This window comes from Bufo bufo, chromosome 8, assembly GCF_905171765.1.
Source record: "Bufo bufo chromosome 8, aBufBuf1.1, whole genome shotgun sequence".
In the NCBI taxonomy this organism is placed as follows: domain Eukaryota; kingdom Metazoa; phylum Chordata; class Amphibia; order Anura; family Bufonidae; genus Bufo; species Bufo bufo.
The window spans coordinates 10,387,239-10,406,712 of record NC_053396.1 but is presented as its reverse complement, the minus strand read 5'-3'; the positions used below and the strand labels follow the sequence as shown (position 1 = coordinate 10,406,712).

The 19,474-nt window shown below is 46.8% G+C and overlaps 1 protein-coding gene across 4 annotated transcripts in view; it reads left to right on the top strand.

The window, feature by feature from the left end:
• The first annotated feature begins 1,849 nt into the window (after positions 1-1,849).
• The window catches only part of GRIN1 (glutamate ionotropic receptor NMDA type subunit 1), a 99,150-nt gene continuing 81,525 nt past the window's right edge, over positions 1,850-19,474 (top strand). For all 4 annotated transcript variants that reach the window (XM_040405361.1, XM_040405359.1, XM_040405360.1 and 1 more), the window contains exon 1: positions 1,850-2,107. In XM_040405361.1, coding sequence (XP_040261295.1) covers positions 1,850-2,107 — 258 coding nt within the window. The remainder of the gene's footprint in view (positions 2,108-19,474) is intronic.

Genomic DNA, 19,474 nt, shown 5'->3' with positions numbered 1-19,474 from the left:
ACATCCACAGTGCCCCCATAACAATGACATCCACAGTGCCCCCATAGCAGTGACATCCACAGTGCCTCATAACAGTGACATCCACAGTGCCTCATAACAGTGACATCCACAGTGCCCCTATAACCATGACATCCACAGTGCCCCTATAACCATGACATCCACAGTGCCCCTATAACCATGACATCCACAGTGCCCCTATAACCATGACATCCACAGTGCCCCTATAACCGTGACATCCACAGTGCCCCTATAACCATGACATCCACAGTGCCCCTATAACCATGACATCCACAGTGCCCCTATAACCGTGACATCCACAGTGCCCCTATAACCGTGACATCCACAGTGCCCCTATAACCGTGACATCCACAGTGCCCCTATAACCATGACATCCACAGTGCCCCTATAACCGTGACATCCACAGTGCCCCTATAACCGTGACATCCACAGTGCCCCTATAACCGTGACATCCACAGTGCCCCTATAACCGTGACATCCACAGTGCCCCTATAACCGTGACATCCACAGTGCCCCCATAACAGTGTCACCCACAGGTCCCCCATAACAGTGTGTCCTCCACAGATCCCCCATAACACCCACAAAGGACACACCAGGCTCTGCCTACATCAGTAACAAGGACAGTCCTTTCTAAGGACTGTCAGGAAATCACTGGCTTGTGGTCTAAGCCCTGAGACCTCCACTGGTGGCTGTAAAAGAAGGACCCCCCTTTAGTACCAAATTCCCTTGTCTATAGGGATAATATACTCTGTGCTGCACACATGTTCTTCAGACCCACCACCAGTGATGCAGCCCAGGGCTTCCTCTACCACAGAAGTGGGTAGGTGGCTGTCCTCAGGACTGTACCCACCCGCAGCCCCCCATTAAAGACTCTTGTATCTGACAACGTCCATCTTTACCTCACGGTGTAGCCCCTACACCCATGTACTCCTCTGTACACACTGCGATCCAACACTGAGCATGGCAAGGGTTAACCAGGCGAGATTGGGCAGATAGGTCTGCGTCCCCTCCGGCCTGGATGCCGGGGGTCAATATGATGCAATATAACACGGTGCTCCATTGAATTAAAACCAGCCCTGCTTTGGAGGTGAAAGGAGAAGATGAGAATCACAAACACTTGTTCCAATTACCCATTGACCCGAATATTCTCCACCGTTTAAGACAATGGAGAGGAACGCAATGACAGCTGGCGCAGAAGGGGTTAATGTAGCAGCGGGTCTGTGGGTGGGTTTGTTATTTGGGAGAGAGACCCCCCTCCTCTCCATTGGTGGAGACTGTGTCATTGCAGAGGAGAGGGAATCAGCCGCAGCTCTCATTTCAGCACCAAGGACAGCAGCCGTCGGCAGCCCCCTCCATAGGATGAAGGCTCTGGAGGCAGAAGGACAGAGGTCTTCTCCACCAACCCTGGTGTGACCATCCCTCATAGCACCCCAGCATTTTGTCCCTGCCACCGTCACCCCTAATATCATCTCCACACCCCATCAAACTCCTCACAACGTCACCTGTCCATGCCAACCATCTGTAGACCTCACCACTGACATCTCACATCACCTCCTTGGAGACACCTGAGATCTGGATGAGGAGTAACCAAGACTAATCATCAGTAAGGAAGATCTCCACATAGCGAGAACATTTATGCATGGTCTCCTCTCCTGTGGATGATCAGGACCTCGGCTCATCATTTCCTACCATTCCTCCACCCACAGCCCACCCCTCCATCTTGCAGAAAACCAAGGTTTCTCCCAGACTGTGGCATCTCAGCTTCACCCTGTTTGGAGCTGGGGAGCCCCCCAAATTCAGGACGTTGGCTCAACCGGGGTGTGCAAAATCCATGGACAGAATGCGCCTCTTCCTTTTGGCCGTTCTATTCTTGTTCTCGTTTGCCAGAGCCGGATGTGACCCCAAAATTGTGAATATTGGGGCGGTTCTGAGCACCAAAAAACATGAACAGATATTTAGAGAGGCAGTGAACCAGGCCAACAAGAGACATGGCACTTGGAAGATCCAGCTCAACGCCACCTCAGTCACCCACAGACCCAACGCCATCCAGATGGCACTGTCTGTATGTGAGGATCTCATCTCCAGCCAGGTAAGGGTGGGCAGGGAATGGGCATTGGGTGGAAGTCCAGACAATAGTGGTTATGTAGGTAACCAAATCACTGGAGGCTAATGACTATGTATATATCAGGTCTATGGACTATCCTGAATATACACCACATTAGATATATGTGTATGAGGACTATAGCTATCCTCAGTATACACCACATTAGATATATGTGTATGAGGACTATGGACTATCCTCAGTATACACCACATTAGATATATGTGTATGAGGACTATAGACTATCCTCAGTATACACCACATTAGATATATGTGTATGAGGACTATGGACTATCCTCAGTATACACCACATTAGATATATGTGTATGAGGACTATGGACTATCCTCAGTATACACCACATTAGATATATGTGTATGAGGACTATGGACTATCCCCAGTATACACCACATTAGATATATGTGTATGAGGACTATGAACTATCCTCAGTATACACCACATTAGATATATGTTTATGAGGACTATGGACTATCCTCAGTATACACCACATTAGATATATGTGTATGAGGACTATGGACTATCCTCAGTATACACCACATTAGATATATGTGTATGAGGACTATGGACTATCCTCAGTATACACCACATTAGATATATGTGTATGAGGACTATGAACTATCCTCAGTATACACCACATTAGATATATGTGTATGAGGACTATGGACTATCCTCAGTATACACCACATTAGATATATGTGTATGAGGACTATGAACTATCCTCAGTATACACCACATTAGATATATGTTTATGAGGACTATGGACTATCCTGAATATACATCACATTAGATATATGTGTATGAGGACTTTGGACTATCCTCAGTATACACCACATTAGATATATGTGTATGAGGACTATGGACTATCCTCAGTATACACCACATTAGATATATGTGTATGAGGACTATAGACTATCCTCAGTATACACCACATTAGATATATGTGTATGAGGACTATGGACTATCCTCAGTATACACCACATTAGATATATGTGTATGAGGACTATGAACTATCCTCAGTATACACCACATTAGATATATGTGTATGAGGACTATGGACTATCCCCAGTATACACCACATTAGATATATGTGTATGAGGACTATGAACTATCCTCAGTATACACCACATTAGATATATGTTTATGAGGACTATGGACTATCCTCAGTATACACCACATTAGATATATGTGTATGAGGACTATGGACTATCCTCAGTATACACCACATTAGATATATGTGTATGAGGACTATGGACTATCCTCAGTATACACCACATTAGATATATGTGTATGAGGACTATGAACTATCCTCAGTATACACCACATTAGATATATGTGTATGAGGACTATGGACTATCCTCAGTATACACCACATTAGATATATGTGTATGAGGACTATGAACTATCCTCAGTATACACCACATTAGATATATGTTTATGAGGACTATGGACTATCCTGAATATACATCACATTAGATATATGTGTATGAGGACTTTGGACTATCCTCAGTATACACCACATTAGATATATGTGTATGAGGACTATGGACTATCCTCAGTATACACCACATTAGATATATGTGTATGAGGACTATGGACTATCCTCAGTATACACCACATTATTTATATGTGTATGAGGACTATGGACTATCCTCAGTATACACCACATTAGATATATGTGTATGAGGACTATGGACTATCCTCAGTATACACCACATTAGATAAATGTGTATGAGGACTATGGACTATCCTCAGTATACACCACATTAGATATATGTGTATGAGGACTATGGACTATCCTCAGTATACACCACATTAGATATATGTGTATGAGGACTATGGACTATCCTCAGTATACACCACATTAGATATATGTGTATGCGGACTATGAACTATCCTCAGTATACACCACATTAGATATATGTGTATGAGGACTATGGACTATCCTGAATATACATCACATTAGATATATGTGTATGAGGACTGTGGACTATCCTCAGTATACACCACATTAGATATATGTGTATGAGGACTATGGACTATCCTCAGTATACACCACATTATATATATGTGTATGAGGACTATGGACTATCCTCAGTATACACCACATTAGATATATGTGTATGAGGACTATGGACTATCCTGAATATACACCACATTAGATATATGTGTATAAGGACTATGGACTATCCTCAATATACACCACATTATATATATGTGTATGAGGACTATGGACTATCCTCAATATATACCACATTAGATATATGTGTATGAGGACTATGGACTATCCTCAGTATACACCACATTAGATATATGTGTATGAGGACTATGGACTATCCTCAGTATACACCACATTAGATATATGTGTATGAGGACTATGGACTATCCTCAGTATACACCACATTAGATATATGTGTATGAGGACTATGGACTATCCTCAGTATACACCACATTAGATATATGTGTATGAGGACTATGGACTATCCTCAGTATACACCACATTAGATATATGTGTATGAGGACTATGGACTATCCTCAGTATACACCACATTAGATATATGTGTATGAGGACTATGGACTATCCTCAGTATTTCAGATTAGGGCCGAGTCCACACTTCAGTCGGTGGAGCACAGAGATCAGTATAATGGAGAGATCTGCACCTCTTCTGTGTTTTTGACCTGCACCTGGTTTCGGCTCACAATAACTGATGGAAATAACTGACCAAATACCTGAAGTGTGAACTCAGCCTAACATGCAGCATGTCTATGTGTGTGTGACTGCCCCCTCCCCATTGTCTGGTGTTTCAGACCACCAGCCCCGCAGTGTCTGGAGGGTTAATTCCACCATATACATGGCTATACATCCCCTCCCTTCAATCCTGGAGGCGCCTGAAGCTTCTCATCCTGATTCTTGTTGGTTTTACTGTTGGTTTTACTTGGTGTATTACTGGATGGCAGCCTGTGGTGGAACTACAACCCTCAGCATACCCTGCCAGCCAAAGTCATGCTGGGGAATGTAGTCTACCTGTAGGATCTGGCCCCTGCACGGTGTAGCACCTGTATGGAAGGCTGTATCACACTCCTCCTCCGCTCTCCTCACTGAATCCCAATGACTCTCCTTCCTCCGCATTGCAGCCGGATCCCTGCACAGCAGAGCTGAGTGTGTCTCCTGTGCTAGGGGAGCGGCAACACCCGCGGAGAATGTCGCATCAGGTCCCTGCTCACCCCATAGGAAGCTCTGAATGCGATGTTCATATCACTGGATGGGGAAAGGGTGCGACTTCTCCAAAAATGAATGACTGGACCCCAGAGCCTGTACAGTGTATGGCAGGGGCCCTGCGACATCTGTGTGCGACAAGTGGATGGAGAGTGCGCCACACCACAGAAAGAGACACGGCTGTGTACATCTGTCTGTCTATCTATCTCCTATCAATTATCTATCTGAGCAGGGTCACTCAGCAGCACAGAGTATTACAGGAGAGGGGAGAGCTTCATTGGTGGAGTTCAGTGTCATTATATTAGGAGGAGAAAGAAGATGTGTGGGAACTGACATTCTGACAGCAGTATGAGCGGGGGTCCTCCCAGCAGCACAGAGTACTTCAGGATGCTCATGTGAGGGGCAGTGACCTGTCCTCCTGTGATGTCAGTATGAGCGAGGGTCCTCCCAGCAGCACAGAGTACTTCAGGATGCTCATGTGAGGGGCAGTGACCTGTCCTCCTGTGATGTCAGTATGAGCGGGGGTCCTCCCAGCAGCACAGAGTACTTCAGGATGCTAATGTGAGGGGCAGTGACCTGTCCTCCTGTGATGTCAGTATGAGCGGGGGTCCTCCCAGCAGCACAGAGTACTTCAGGATGCTCATGTGAGGGGCAGTGACCTGTCCTCCTGTGATGTCAGTATGAGCGGGGTCCTCCCTGCAGCACAGAGTACTTCAGGATGCTCATGTGAGGGGCAGTGACCTGTCCTCTTGTGATGTCAGTATGAGCGGGGTCCTCCCTGCAGCACAGAGTACTTCAGGATGCTCATGTGAGGGGCAGTGACCTGTCCTCTTGTGATGTCAGTATGAGCGGGGTCCTCCCTGCAGCACAGAGTACTTCAGGATGCTCATGTGAGGGGCAGTGACCTGTCGTCCTGTGACAACCCCAGCACATGGTGATGAGAGGAGTCAGACTGATTGGTAAAAATGTCCTTTGATCTTATCGTCAGTAAATTTCCTGACATCTGGTAATGCTTCCTAATGAAATCCACTCAATTGTCTTCCCGGCTCCCCAGGCGTCCATTACAGTCTCCTCAGAAGGGAATTCCTTCCATTGAGTGTGCGGTGAATGAAATGCTATAACGTGGTATCAATGTCTGACACTGCCGAGATGAATGCCACCCATGGGGCGCGCCAGGGTGCGCGGGGCAAAGGGCACATCCAGTAACGATCCGTGCCTCCTGTCTGTGGCTGGTTTAGGATTGGCCTACATGGATTTCTAGAAAGATCCGAATCAGACTTACATTAAAGGGGTTTTCCAAGATATTTATTCTGATGACCTCCCCTCAGGATAGGTCATCAGTATCTGATCAGTGGGGGGCCGACACCCGGGACCCCCGCCGCTGTTTGAGAAGGCATTGGCGCTCCCGTGAGTGCCACGGCCTTCTCCCTGCTTTTTCTAGGCCAGTGGCGTCACACTCATCGGTCACGTGGCCTAGGAGAAGCTCAGCCCCATAGAAGTGAATGAGACTGAGCTGCAATACCAAGCACGGCCACTATACAATGTACGGCGCTGTGCTTGGTGAGCAGAGAGAAGGCATGCTGGGGTCCCGGGTGTCGGACCACCACCGATCAGATATTGACGACTTATCCGGAGGGCAGGGGCAGTGATAGGAGGGCACACCCTTTCTTCTCTCAGGGCACACCCTGATGTTGGGCTCCTGCCTGATGGTAGTTGAGGTTGGACCTTGGTGTGGTGTACAAGTCAGGAGATGTTGGGTGCAGTGGCCGGCGAATGGTGCTGAAGTCAGAACCCAGGCCAGATGTAGGAAATAAACGTCTCTCTTTACTAGAGTGCAGAATAGGAGTTGTAGTACATCCAACAGTGTCAAAACACAGTTTCTAACAATTCCTAGTGCAAATCCTCCCAGATAGCGATCTATGGATATAAGCCAGGATGGGGGTTGTAGTACTCCTTCCTTCTATCTCTCCAAAGTCTTTTTCTGCAGAATCTATGCAGACAGTAAGGTTCTTGCAAACGTGACTATAATTCCCAGCTGAGGGCTACAGGACTGAGATATGGTGGACCAGACTGTGACTTGTCTTAGCAATGTCCCTCGCGCTGCAGTAAAGTCTCCGTCGGCCTTAAAGGGGTTTTCCAGGCTTTTAATATTGATGGCCTATCCTCAATCAGATCGGCGGGGGTCCTGGACAACTGTAGAGATGGTTTTCTGGATGCACGCCAAGCAGTGAGCTCCTCTCACTTCCTCAGGAAACACTGGAGTGAACTAGGAGTGGACCTAAGTCCATCATCTAGCTTCCTACAAGGGCAGAGTCGAGATTGTTAACCCCGACTGATCCATACAAAGCTATGCAGGTGCAATACGATACATCAGAACATCATATAACACAAAACAATTTATCAGTACCCTCTTCTGGGATTGCAGTGTTTCCAGCTGCAGGATCGGCTGATAGGTTATCAGTATCTGACACCCGGGACCCCCACTGATCAGCTGTTTGAGAAGGCACCGTATATTGTATAGTGGCCATGCTTTGTATTGCACCCAGCCCCATTCACTTCTATGGGGCCATGTGACAGATGAACGTGACGTCACTCGGCCTAGAAAAAGCTGCAGAAGGCTGCCGCACTCACAGGAGCGCTGCTACCTTCTCTAACAGCTGATCGGTGTGGGTCCCGGGTGTCGGACCCCCACTGATCAGATACTGGGGCCTATCCTTAGGATAGGTCATTAGCATTGAAGTCTCAGAAAACCGCTTAGTGTATTGGAACGACTCCGTTATTCGAGATCCTGCCCATATCCCGATAATTAACAGCTTTATGTGGCAGGACATAGTCCTAAAACATGAAACGATGAACATGAGAACTTTTTAAAAATTCATCTATTAATAAATTCATATCTGGGATGCAGAAATTTAGGAAAGTATTCCATCGGGAGGGTAATTAGTGGCCTCAGTTTATTCGGGCAATCATAACCTGAGGTTTGTTCCATGGGACCTGAAAATTGACTGGTAAAATCCAGGGGTGGCAGTGGTGGCCCCTGAGAGCGGGCTGGTGTCTTATTGTGACCAAGAACATCTGTGGGGTCCATGTCAGACAATAAAATTAGTCTGTGAGCAGTGGCGTACCTCCGCAGCTGCTTTGGGGCCCATGGTGGAAGGGGGCCCGGCCCTGCAGGAAAGCCCTGCCCCCAATTACACTTACATAGCTAGCTGTGCAGAAGGACCTGTGATGATGTCATCAGCATGGGATCAGGGCAGCCATATAGAGTTAGTAGTTTTACAGCTGAAGGACCTGTGATTGTGTCATCATGTGACCAGGGCAGTCGTACAGAGTGAATTGTTTTACAGCTGAAGGACCTGCAGTGATGTCATTAGCCTGCAGTCAGGGCAGCCGTACAGAGTCAGTAGTTTTACAGCTGAAGGACCTGTAATGATGTCATCATCATGTGATCAGGGCAAGGAGATGGAGCTCAGTGGTGGAGAGGAAAATGTAGTGAAACTAGGTGGGGAGGAACTATTGTGTGTGCCTGGAGGAGAGGTGAGCGGTGTCCTGGGATTGGCCATAACATCCTAATACTGGGAGTTGTAGTTTTGTCCTACTGTATCCCTCTCCACGTAATGTTTACTGATGCCCTACAATAACAGTCTGTGCATGCTGGAAGTTGTAGTTCTCTCCTCTTATGATATCCACTGATGCTGTGTAATAACAGTCTGTGCATGATGGGAGTTGTAGTTTTCTCCTCTTATACCCTCTACCTGTAATGTCAACTTGTGTTTCATAATAACATCCTGGACATGCTGGGAGTTGTAGTCCACTCCTCTTTTACCCCTCCATGTCTTGCCCACTAATTTTCACCTGTTTTACACTGACAGCAGTAGTTCCAGCAAACTGTTATGGGGGCTCTGTGGATGACACTGTTATTATGCCTCTCATTAGCCCTCATTATGCCTCTCATTAGCCCATATCAGCCCCCATGCCTCTCATTAGCCCCCATATCAGCCCTTATGCCTTATTAGCCCCATTGTAAGCCATTATGCCTCTTATTAGCCCCCATTATACCACTTATTAGCCCCATATAAGCCCATATGCCTCATTAGCCCCCATTATGCCTCTCATCACCCCCATATGCCTCATTAGCCCCCATTATGCCTCTCATCACCCCCATATGCCTCATTAGCCCCCATATAAGCCCATATGCCTCATTAGCCCCCATTATAAGCTCTTATGCCTCATTAGCCCCCATAATGCCTCTTATTAGCCCCCATTATGCCTCTTATTAGCCCCCATTATCAGCCCATATGCCTCATTAGCCCCCATTATGCCTCTAATAGTCTAATTAGCCCTCATTATGCCTCTCACTAGCCACCATTATGCCTCTCATCACCCCCATATGCCTCATTAGCCCCCATTATAAGCTCTTATGCCTCATTAGCCCCCATTATGCCTCTTATTAGCCCCCATTATACCACTTATTAGCCCCCATATAAGCCCATATGCCTCATTAGCCCCATATGCCTCATTAGCCCCCATTATGCCTCTCATCACCCCCATATGCCTCATTAGCCCCATTATAAGCTCTTATGCCTCTTATTAGCCCCCATTATGCCTCTTATTAGCCCCCATTATCAGCCCATATGCCTCATTAGCCCTCATTATGCCTCTCATTAGCCACCATTATGCCCCCAGCAGCCTCATTTTTATAAAATAAAAAAACACTTACCTCTCCTGCTCCTGGACGCCACCCGCAATTTTCTTCCTCCTCCGTCGGCTGTGCTCTGAACTGGAGCGCACAGCGTGAGGTCACAGAGCGCCCTCACAGCTGACAGCCGAGGACCAGGAAGCAGTAAGTACAGAGCGTCCACCGCTTCCTGGTCCTTCGGTACTAATGAGCGCTTCCATAATGGAAGCGCTCATTAGTATTCGCCGGCCATTGGGGCTCAAGAGGCAGCACAGCTGCCTTGGGGAATCAGCGGGGGGGGCACCCTGGGGGGGCAAGGAATAACCTAGGGGGGGCAATTGCCCACCCTTGCGCCCCTGTAGCGACGCCACTGCTGACAGAGAACAACCTGCTGGAGCCCTCTGGATCCAGCTTTACTAGAGGTTATCGGAGTGCTCGCTGGACCCATTGTACCCAGAGAGCTTGCTGGAACCAGGCTAGGACTGGCCCACCGGGGATGTGGGGGATTCCTCGGTAGGCCCCCAGTCTCCTGCACCTGGAAATAGGATGGAGGAGTAATTATTTCTCTTGTTTCCCAGGAGAAATAATTATTGTAACCACTAGGTGGCAGTATCGCACTGGTGTACAGGAGGCCCTGCAGTATCTTCTAAACTTCTGGGGCTGCTGGCTGTGAAGGAGGAGTGAACATGTCTGGCCATCCTCCTGCCCTCCCTGCTGTCAGGAAACTGTGGCTGCTGGAGAGAAGGACTCCTCTGCGGTGCTGGGCTGATGTCTCAGGTGTGTGACTGTAGTGAGCTGTAGGAGACTGTAAGGGGGAAACAGGGGATTTGTTTATAACAGACACAGATCTATGAATGTGTGCTGCTCTCTGCAGAGTTCAGAGTGGCATTGGGGGACTCTGTTCTAGGTCCCCCCAATGCTTCTGCTTTAGGTGCACCCCTATTAGTGCCACAGCTTCAGATGACCCCACTCTCCCCACTAAATGCACCCCTAATATTGCCTCTTCTCCAGTTGCCCCCCTAATACCCCTGCTCCAGGATCCCCACTATTACCCTGCCTCAGGCGACCCTAATGCCTCTGCTTTAGGTGCACCCTCATAAGTGCCCCAACTCCAGATGCCCCCAATGCCTCCCTCTAAATGCACCCCTAATATTGCATCTTTTCCAGTTGACCCCCTAATTGCCTCTGCTTTAGGTGCACCCTCATAAATGCCCCAGCTCCAGATGCCCCCACTCTAAATGCACCACTAATATTAACTCTTCTCCAGTTACCTCTGCTCTAGGATCCCCACTATTCCCCTGCCTCAGGTGACCCTGATGCCTCTGTTTCAGTTATGACCCTCGGTTTGTGCCCTTTGCTCACGTTGCTCCGCTAGCTCCTTTGCTTGGGCTTTGTTAAAGGTTGTGACCTGCAAAGGGGGTCGGACTTATGCCCAAAAAGTTCTTTACAGTGCGTCACATTCTCCAGTATTGATACATATGGTTTACATGGCGGCAGCGATAATATTCCGTATTTACATGCATCACTGCTGCCATGTAAAGAGATACTGGTGGTGGAGGATTTAAAGGGGTTGTGCAGGTTTTCAAGTTATCCTCTCCACACCATAGGGCATAACTATATGAATAGTGGGGTTCGATTCTGCGACCCCCACTGATCCCAGGAACGGGTCCTGTTCCCCCTTTTTGATGGTGTGGCAGGCCACACATACGCCCGCTGCTCCATTCATTCTCTTTGGGACCACTGCAAATAGCCAGCGCTGTACTCCGCCATCTCCAGTGACCCCATAGAGCAGGGGTACTCAACTAGTTTTATTAAAGGTCCAAATACCTGGGTCTGCAGTCAGGTGAAGGTCCGAGCTGAATGCCAACAGTAAAGATGAACCCCCCATTAGTGCCCCCAGTAATAATAATGCCCCCATTAGTGCCCCAAGTAAGAATAACACCCCCTTTAGTGCCCCCAGTAAGAATAATGCCCCCATTAGTGCCCCCAGCAAGAATAATGCCTCCATTAGTGCCCCAAGTAAGAATAACGCCCCCATTAGTGCCCCCAGTAAGAATAATGCCTCCATTAGTGCCCCCAGTAAGAATAATGCCCCCATTAGTTCCCCAAGTAAGAATAATGCCCCCATTAGTGCCCCCAGCAAGAATAATGACCCCATTAGTGCCCCCAATAAGAATAATGCCCCCATTAGTGCCCCCAGTAAGAATAATGCCTCCATTAGTGCCCCCAGTAAGAATAATGCCCCTATTAGTGCCCCCAGTAAGAATAATGCCCCCATTAGTGCCCCCAATAAGAATAACACCCTGATTAGTGCCCCCAATAAGAATAACACCCTGATTAGTGCCCCCAATAAGAATAACACCCTGATTAGTGCCCCCAGTAAGAATAATGCCCCCATTAGTGCCCCCAATAAGAATAATGCCCCCATTAGTGCCCCCAGTAAGAATATTGCCCCGATTAGTGCCCCTAATAAGAATAATGCCCCCATTAGTGCCCCCAGTAAGAATAATGCCTCCATTAGTGCCCCCAGTAAGAATAATGCCCCCATTAGTGCCCCCAGTAAGAATAATGCCCCCATTTGATGGCGCTGCAGTGAACACTCTCTGTTGACTGGAAGCTGAGGACGGGACCTGCGCTCCAGTGTGATGACGTCTCGGAGCTCCTGTCCTGAGCTTCCAGTTGGTGCGTTCCCTTCTACGTGAGCAAATGGAGGCGGTAAGTTCTTTTTTCTTTTTTTTTTATTAACACAAGTGGCAGTGGAGGTAAAGGCTGTACTAATGAGTGCTCTGCAATGGAAGCACTCATTAGTAACAGTCCATACAGAAAAATTGCGGGTATAAAGAAATTACCTGCACTGGCAGGGCCACTAAAATATCGGCCTTGCCGGTGAGATACTGGCCGGGTGGCAACCCTAGCCGCAGAACAGACATATGTATTTTTTTTCCACATCCAACTTCCATTATTGGTGGATTGGCTGCGGACCCCTTCATTTCAATGGGGCCACAAAAGATTCAGACAGTACACAGTGTGCTGTCTACATCTTTTGCGGCCCCACTGAAATAAAGGGGTCCGCAGTCAATCCACCAATAATGGGGATTGGATGTGGAACAAAAATACCATGGTGTGAATGGAGCCTTATCTTTATTTAACCATTACAGAGAGAGGCACAGGCAACATGGGAACAGGACACTGACACTGTGGAGTCCTTTCCTGCAGTCAGTGATGTGTTCCCGCTTGTCTGTACCCCTCAGTCCCCTCCCTCCCCCCCAAAATGTGGACTTTATTCCATTGGTGGCAGTGGTGATGTCCAGCATCTTCTCCAGCAGCACGTACGTGTCCTTTGAAGCTTGAAGCTAGGGGGGAAAAAAACGAATATATCCCTAACTAATGCCTCAACCCACAGGAACACCCTGATGGTGGGTGGCCTGTGGTCCCGTGCCTGCCCTATCTCACCCTCGCAATGCCCTAAATATTCCCAATGCGTTTCCCCAGTAGCTGGTTCATCAGGGGAAAAAATGGGGCAAAAAGTGAAAAGTACTAAACAAATTGGTCCACAAAAAACTACACAGTAACAAACTGATAATCAAACCATAAAAAGCTAACGATACAAACATCATCATCAGGGGGGTCATGTTTTAGGCTTTGGATAACCCCTTTAACATACGACGCTATAAGCGGGTTGGGCGTGAATGCTCAATAGGGGATGTGGTGACCCAGTGGAGGTGTGTGGAGTTAACACACCCCTATAATCCAATTAGAGCGCCACCCCAGTGGTCACGCCCGAAAAAGGAGTGGCTAACCCTATAAATAATACCGACGTGCTGGTGGCCGTTCACAGTCACACTAGCGCCAGAGAAACTTCTACCACATATAAAAATGTTTGGTGAGCAGGTCAGGCGGGGGCGTCAGCTAGCGGCATAGCAGTGATCATGCAGCCGGAAACATTGCATCCACATGTGCAGTAACCCAGAAGAGGGTACTTGCAAATTGCTTCGTCTTGTATGATGTTCTGATGTATGGTATTGCACCTGCATAGTTTTGTATGGGTCAGTCAGGGTTAACAATCTTGCAGGAAGCTGAGGAAGTGAGAGCAGCTACATGTGCTCATTCCTTGAAGAAAACCATCTCTATTTACAGTTCTCCAGGGAGAGAGGGAAAGAATTAAAAGGTCCAAAATCTGCATTGGAGTCAGTCAGTAAGGTGTTTGCTGTTTAAGGCAGAAGGTGACTTTACTGCAGCGCAGGGACATTGCTAATACACCCTTACACACTTTGATGCGGTCCTGGCCCGCCATATCTTAATCCTGTACCCCTCAGCTGTGAATTATAGACAATATTGCAAGAACCTTATAGCTTTAGATCCTGCAGAGAGATACTGAAAATATAGAGATGAGGAGTACTACCACCCCCAACCTTGCTTAAAGCCATACATCGCTATCTGGGAAGATTTACACTATGAATAGTTAGCAACTCCTGTTCTTCACTTTAGTAAAAAGAGACTTATTTATTTTGTACATCTGGCCTGGTTATTGACTCCAGCACCATTCGCCGGCCACTGCACCTACATTTCCTGACTTGCACCTGTACAACACTATAACTAGCATCAGACAGGAGCCCCAACATCAGGGTGTGTCCTGAGGGAAGAAGGGGTGTACTCTCCTATCACTTCCCTCCCACTAGGGAGCATATTGTGAGGATTGCCACTGGGAATAACTGTTGCAGCCAGAGCCACTACCACTCCTATCCTCCGCTCCTCTCCTCTGGGGCTGGCAGCACATGAAACATTTATGCAAAAATAAGGTGGAAAATCTTCAGACCCTTTTAATTTTTTCACATTTTGTTATGTTGCTCCTTGTGCTAAAAAAAATATATAAAAAAAATAATCGAATTTTCCCCATCAATCTGCACTCAAATTTATTACAAAATGAAAAACTAAAATTTGGTCTGGACGCAAGTCCAGACCCTTTGTTATAACACTTGACATTTTGCTGTGGGGCCTCCCATTTCTCTGGATCATCTCTAAGATGTTTCTCCACCTTGATTGGAGTCATCTGTGGTAAATTCAGCAGATAGGAAATGATTTGGAAACACACAGCCCTGTCCTATATAAGATCTCACATCTGACAATGCAGATCAGAGCAGAAACCGAGCCATGAGGAGGAGAGAAGTGCCTGTAGAGCTCAGAGACAGGATTTTGTGGAGGCACAGACCTGGAGAAGGGGGCAAAAAATGTCTGCGGCACTGAAGGTTCCCAGGAGCACAGGGACCTCCATAATTCTTACATGGAAGAAGTTGGGAACAACCAGGACTCTTCCTAGAGCTGGCCGCCCACCAAACTAATTAATCGGGAGAAGAACCATGGTAAGAAAGGTGACCAAGAACCCAATGGTCATTCTGGCTGAGCTCCAAAGATCCTGTGTGTAGATGGGAGAAACTTCCAGAAGGTCGACCATCACTGCAGCCCCCACCAATCTGGGCTTTATGGCAGAGCGGCCGGAAAGAAGCCTCTCCTCAGTAAAAGAGACAGGAAAGCCGCCTGGTGTTTACAAAAAAGCAGCTAAAGTACCCTCAGACAGTGAGTAACAAGACTCTCTGGTCTGATGAAAACAAGATTAAGCTTCCCTTTGCAGGTTTAGCAGAATTGGGGGGGGGGGGGGGTGGATCAAAACCACCACACACCCATTCTTGCACAACCCCTTTAACCCTAACAGGCTATTTAAGGTCTGAGACCTCGGTCAAAGTATTCTAAGTGCTGAAATCTCCTTGGGTTCCCATACTTTTGCAAGGTACTTCCTTTTTTCACCCTAAAATTGTAGAAAACCAAAATAATACCCTGACATTGCATAAAATGTTGAAAAGTGTGTTTCATCTTTAACTTTATGCCATTTCGAAATCAATTCATCTTCAACTTGCTTAACGGTAATTTTGACCAGGGGTCACTAAAAGAGGACCGGGAAGCGGTGAATGCAAGCGCATCCTGGGCTCACCGCTTCCTGGTCTTCCACGGCCACTCACTGTGCTGTGTCCTGTGCACAGCATAAGGACGTTGGCGCACTATGGGACCTCCCGCAGTGCAGCCTCGGGGCACAGCGCAGCAGGAACACCAGGAAGATAGCTGGATGTTAGCAGTGGCATCTGGAGCAGGAGAAGCAAGCTAGATTATTTTGTTTTTCTCTGATCTGAGGTCTGATTAATATGGGGGTCTTTTTAATATGGAGGTCTGATCTGAGGTCTGCTTCACATGGGGAATTATTGACATGGAGGTCAGATCTGAGGTCTACTTCACATGGGGGTCTTATAAATATGGAGGTCTGATCTGAGGTCTGCTTCACAATGGGGGCTTATTGACATGGAGGTCTGATCTGAGGTCTGATTGGGGGACTTATTTACATGGAGGCCTGATCTGAGGTCTGCTTCACATGGGGGTTTACTAACATGGAGGTCTGATATGAGGTCTGATTGGGGTTCTTATAAAAATTGGGAATCTGAGGTCTGATTGGGGGTCTTAATAGGGGCCTTATTAACACTGGGGGTCTAATCTGAGGTCTGATTGGGGGGGTCTTATTAAACATTGGGGGTCTGAGCTGAGCTGTGATGAAAAATATATTTTTCTTATTTTTTTCATCTAAAAACCTAGGTGAGTCTTATGGGCAGGTGCGTCTTATAGGGTGAAAAATACGGTATATACACACACACATGGTTTAAAAGGCATATAAAACCATATGGCCAGTGCAGTGGGTGCTCTAGTACAACATTTATTCCGGAGAATGTCACCTTTGTAAGTGAATCTCCAGGAACATCGCTCAGTCAATATAGATGAATGTCATCGGATACTGCACTCATGTTCAGGACAAGAGCGCCACTGCCCGCAGACATCACCCTCGACGCGTCTCGTCTACTATTTCAGTAGTTTCATCGTGAGGCGAAAAAGGCCCAATAAGTAATGAACATGATGTAGAGGAAGGAGATAATCTACATCTCTGTCCAACCAAATACCCAAATGCGGCATATCTGGGGGGGGGGGGGGGGGCTATATATCATGACATCACAGTCCTACGATCTCCACTATATTACTGCACATAATGAACAAGCAGCTGCACCATATTATGGCATCCGTCATTACAGCCGTGTCCCATTAGGACAGAGTATGCCAGGCCCACTGACACAGTACTAGTTCTACTCCCCATTGACACGCTGCACTATTCTTGCCGCAAATTTTGGCAGATTTTGTGGGGAGTCTCTAATGCAAATGTGAACATAGCCTTATAGATCTCCCCATAATCACACTGAAGCAACTGCATTGTATACTGCACTGTGCACTGTATTATATCATATACAGGACATGGGAGGAGACACTATAATGAAAATTTACTTACCGAAATTTTCATTTCCTGTAGTCCGTAGGCAGCTCAAGCACAAATGGGTTAAAGCCCCCTGGATACAACTAGACAGACACTTTAAAAACAGGAATGATTAGTCAATTAATCAATCACCATGAACCCAATAAAGCTGAGTAGGAGGAAGGAGCCAGTGTATTTTTATAAATTTATTGAAGGGAGGGTTGTGCAGCCTACGGACTACAGGAAATGACGATTTTGGTAAGTAAATTTTCATTTTCCTGAACATCCTACAGCAGCACAAGCATGAATGGGGCCTAACAAGCAGTGTTCAAGAGGGTGGGATAGAAGATGGCATTTTAAGGGCCCTCTGAAGTGGCAATGTCTAGCCTGTGATTCTTCATTAAGGGTGAAGATGTTGACCATGTGGCAGCATTGCCAATTTGTTCTAGTGGATTATGCCCCAGTTCAGTCCAGGAGGTAGCGGTGGAGCAGGTGGAGTGCGCTCTTACATGAAAAAGCTTGTAGGAACTTCATAGTAGTTCCCCTGATCCACCAAGCTAGTGGTATTACTTGCTCTCTGGCTCTTCTTGAGCCCTTGATGTTGAAGAAGCAGGGCCTCAGATTTTCTGAAGGTATCGGTCTTTTGGATATATGTTAAGACTTTTCCTCTGACAGTGCTATTCTTCCTGCTCCTGATCCTGTGGACCTGGAAACAAAAATAGGACAATCTACAGCGTAATGCACTTAGTTTATGGACTTTAGGGAAAAAACCAATGACAATCTTGTACCTCACTAATACGCCTTACAGAGGTATCCTGAAGAGTCTTCCCATAGATTAAACTGATGTTTCATCAGCACAGCTAACACTGTGGACAAGACACAAGAAGGTTCAGGACAATGGATGCTGGACTGAGATTTTTTTTAAGGCCGTGACAGCATAAAAACCTTGCTTTGGAACTTTGCGTTGATGGTGGTGAACTGCACCTTTCAATTATTATTGAATCGATTGCGTAAAAATGTTGTAGTCTTTCAGGCAACTAACATAGTGCTAAGAACCTCAGTGGAAATCCTAAGTTTAACAGGTTGTCCTTTCCAGCTTCAAAGAAGAAACCCTTTTTGGAAGAGAAAGTCCAGAATGCCTGGAAGTCCGATCCAGTCCCTGGAAATGCCCATCAAGAGTAACCCGAGGAGCAATAACCAGGCCATGTGAGGGACAGAATGGGAGAATGGCTATGACTTCTGCCCGCATCTCTAGAGTCTTCTTGGTCACTCTCAGCAGATGCTGGGTTTTCGGCACCTACTTCAGCTCTTGGCGAGTTGATGGATACACCCAACAAACCCTTGTCTAGGCTCTTGTGACTTGTCCCCTTCAGGATTGCATCTCTCCTCTCTGATGACATTTTTATAGCTAGCCGATGAGAGTTTATAATCGAAGTTGAGTTGCACCTAGCTGTGACTCCTTGAAATTGATCTGGAAGTCATGATCGTGTAACAGCTGCATGGTTGTGAGAAGATCCATTTGAATCTGTTGTTTGGAGGATGCCTTTACCCTCCAGTTGTCGAGGTATGGGATGACAGTAACACCTTGCATCATTAGGGACCTGTTAGAATTACTGTGATCTTGGTAAAAACTCTGGGAGCAGATGAAATCCCTAAACACAGGCAAGAGAATTACAGATCAAGAAATGCCCGAGTTTGTGTGTACTGTGATTCTGAGAAATTTCCTGTGGCTGTAAAATATGGGAATGGGCAGGTAGATATCTGTGAGATGTAGATGTTTTTCTCCAAAACACCATGAATGAGCGAATAGTCTTCATTTAGAATTTTTTCTTCATCAAGAACCTTTCTCTGAAGATGGTACTTCTAATATTACCTTTTTCAAAAACTCTTGGAGAAGATGAAGAACAATTGGATTCTTGCTTGTGTTGGGAGAAAAAGGCATCTATTGGGAACTTTCTGAACTTGAGTGTATACATTTTTCTTATTGTTGAGGAGACCCACGTTTTTGATGGAGCCCTGTGCAGAGAAGATAGGAGTGATAGCAGCAGGAATGGAGGTCGCCATACTCACTCACTCTGTCGCTCGCCTGGACTGGGCAGTGATGG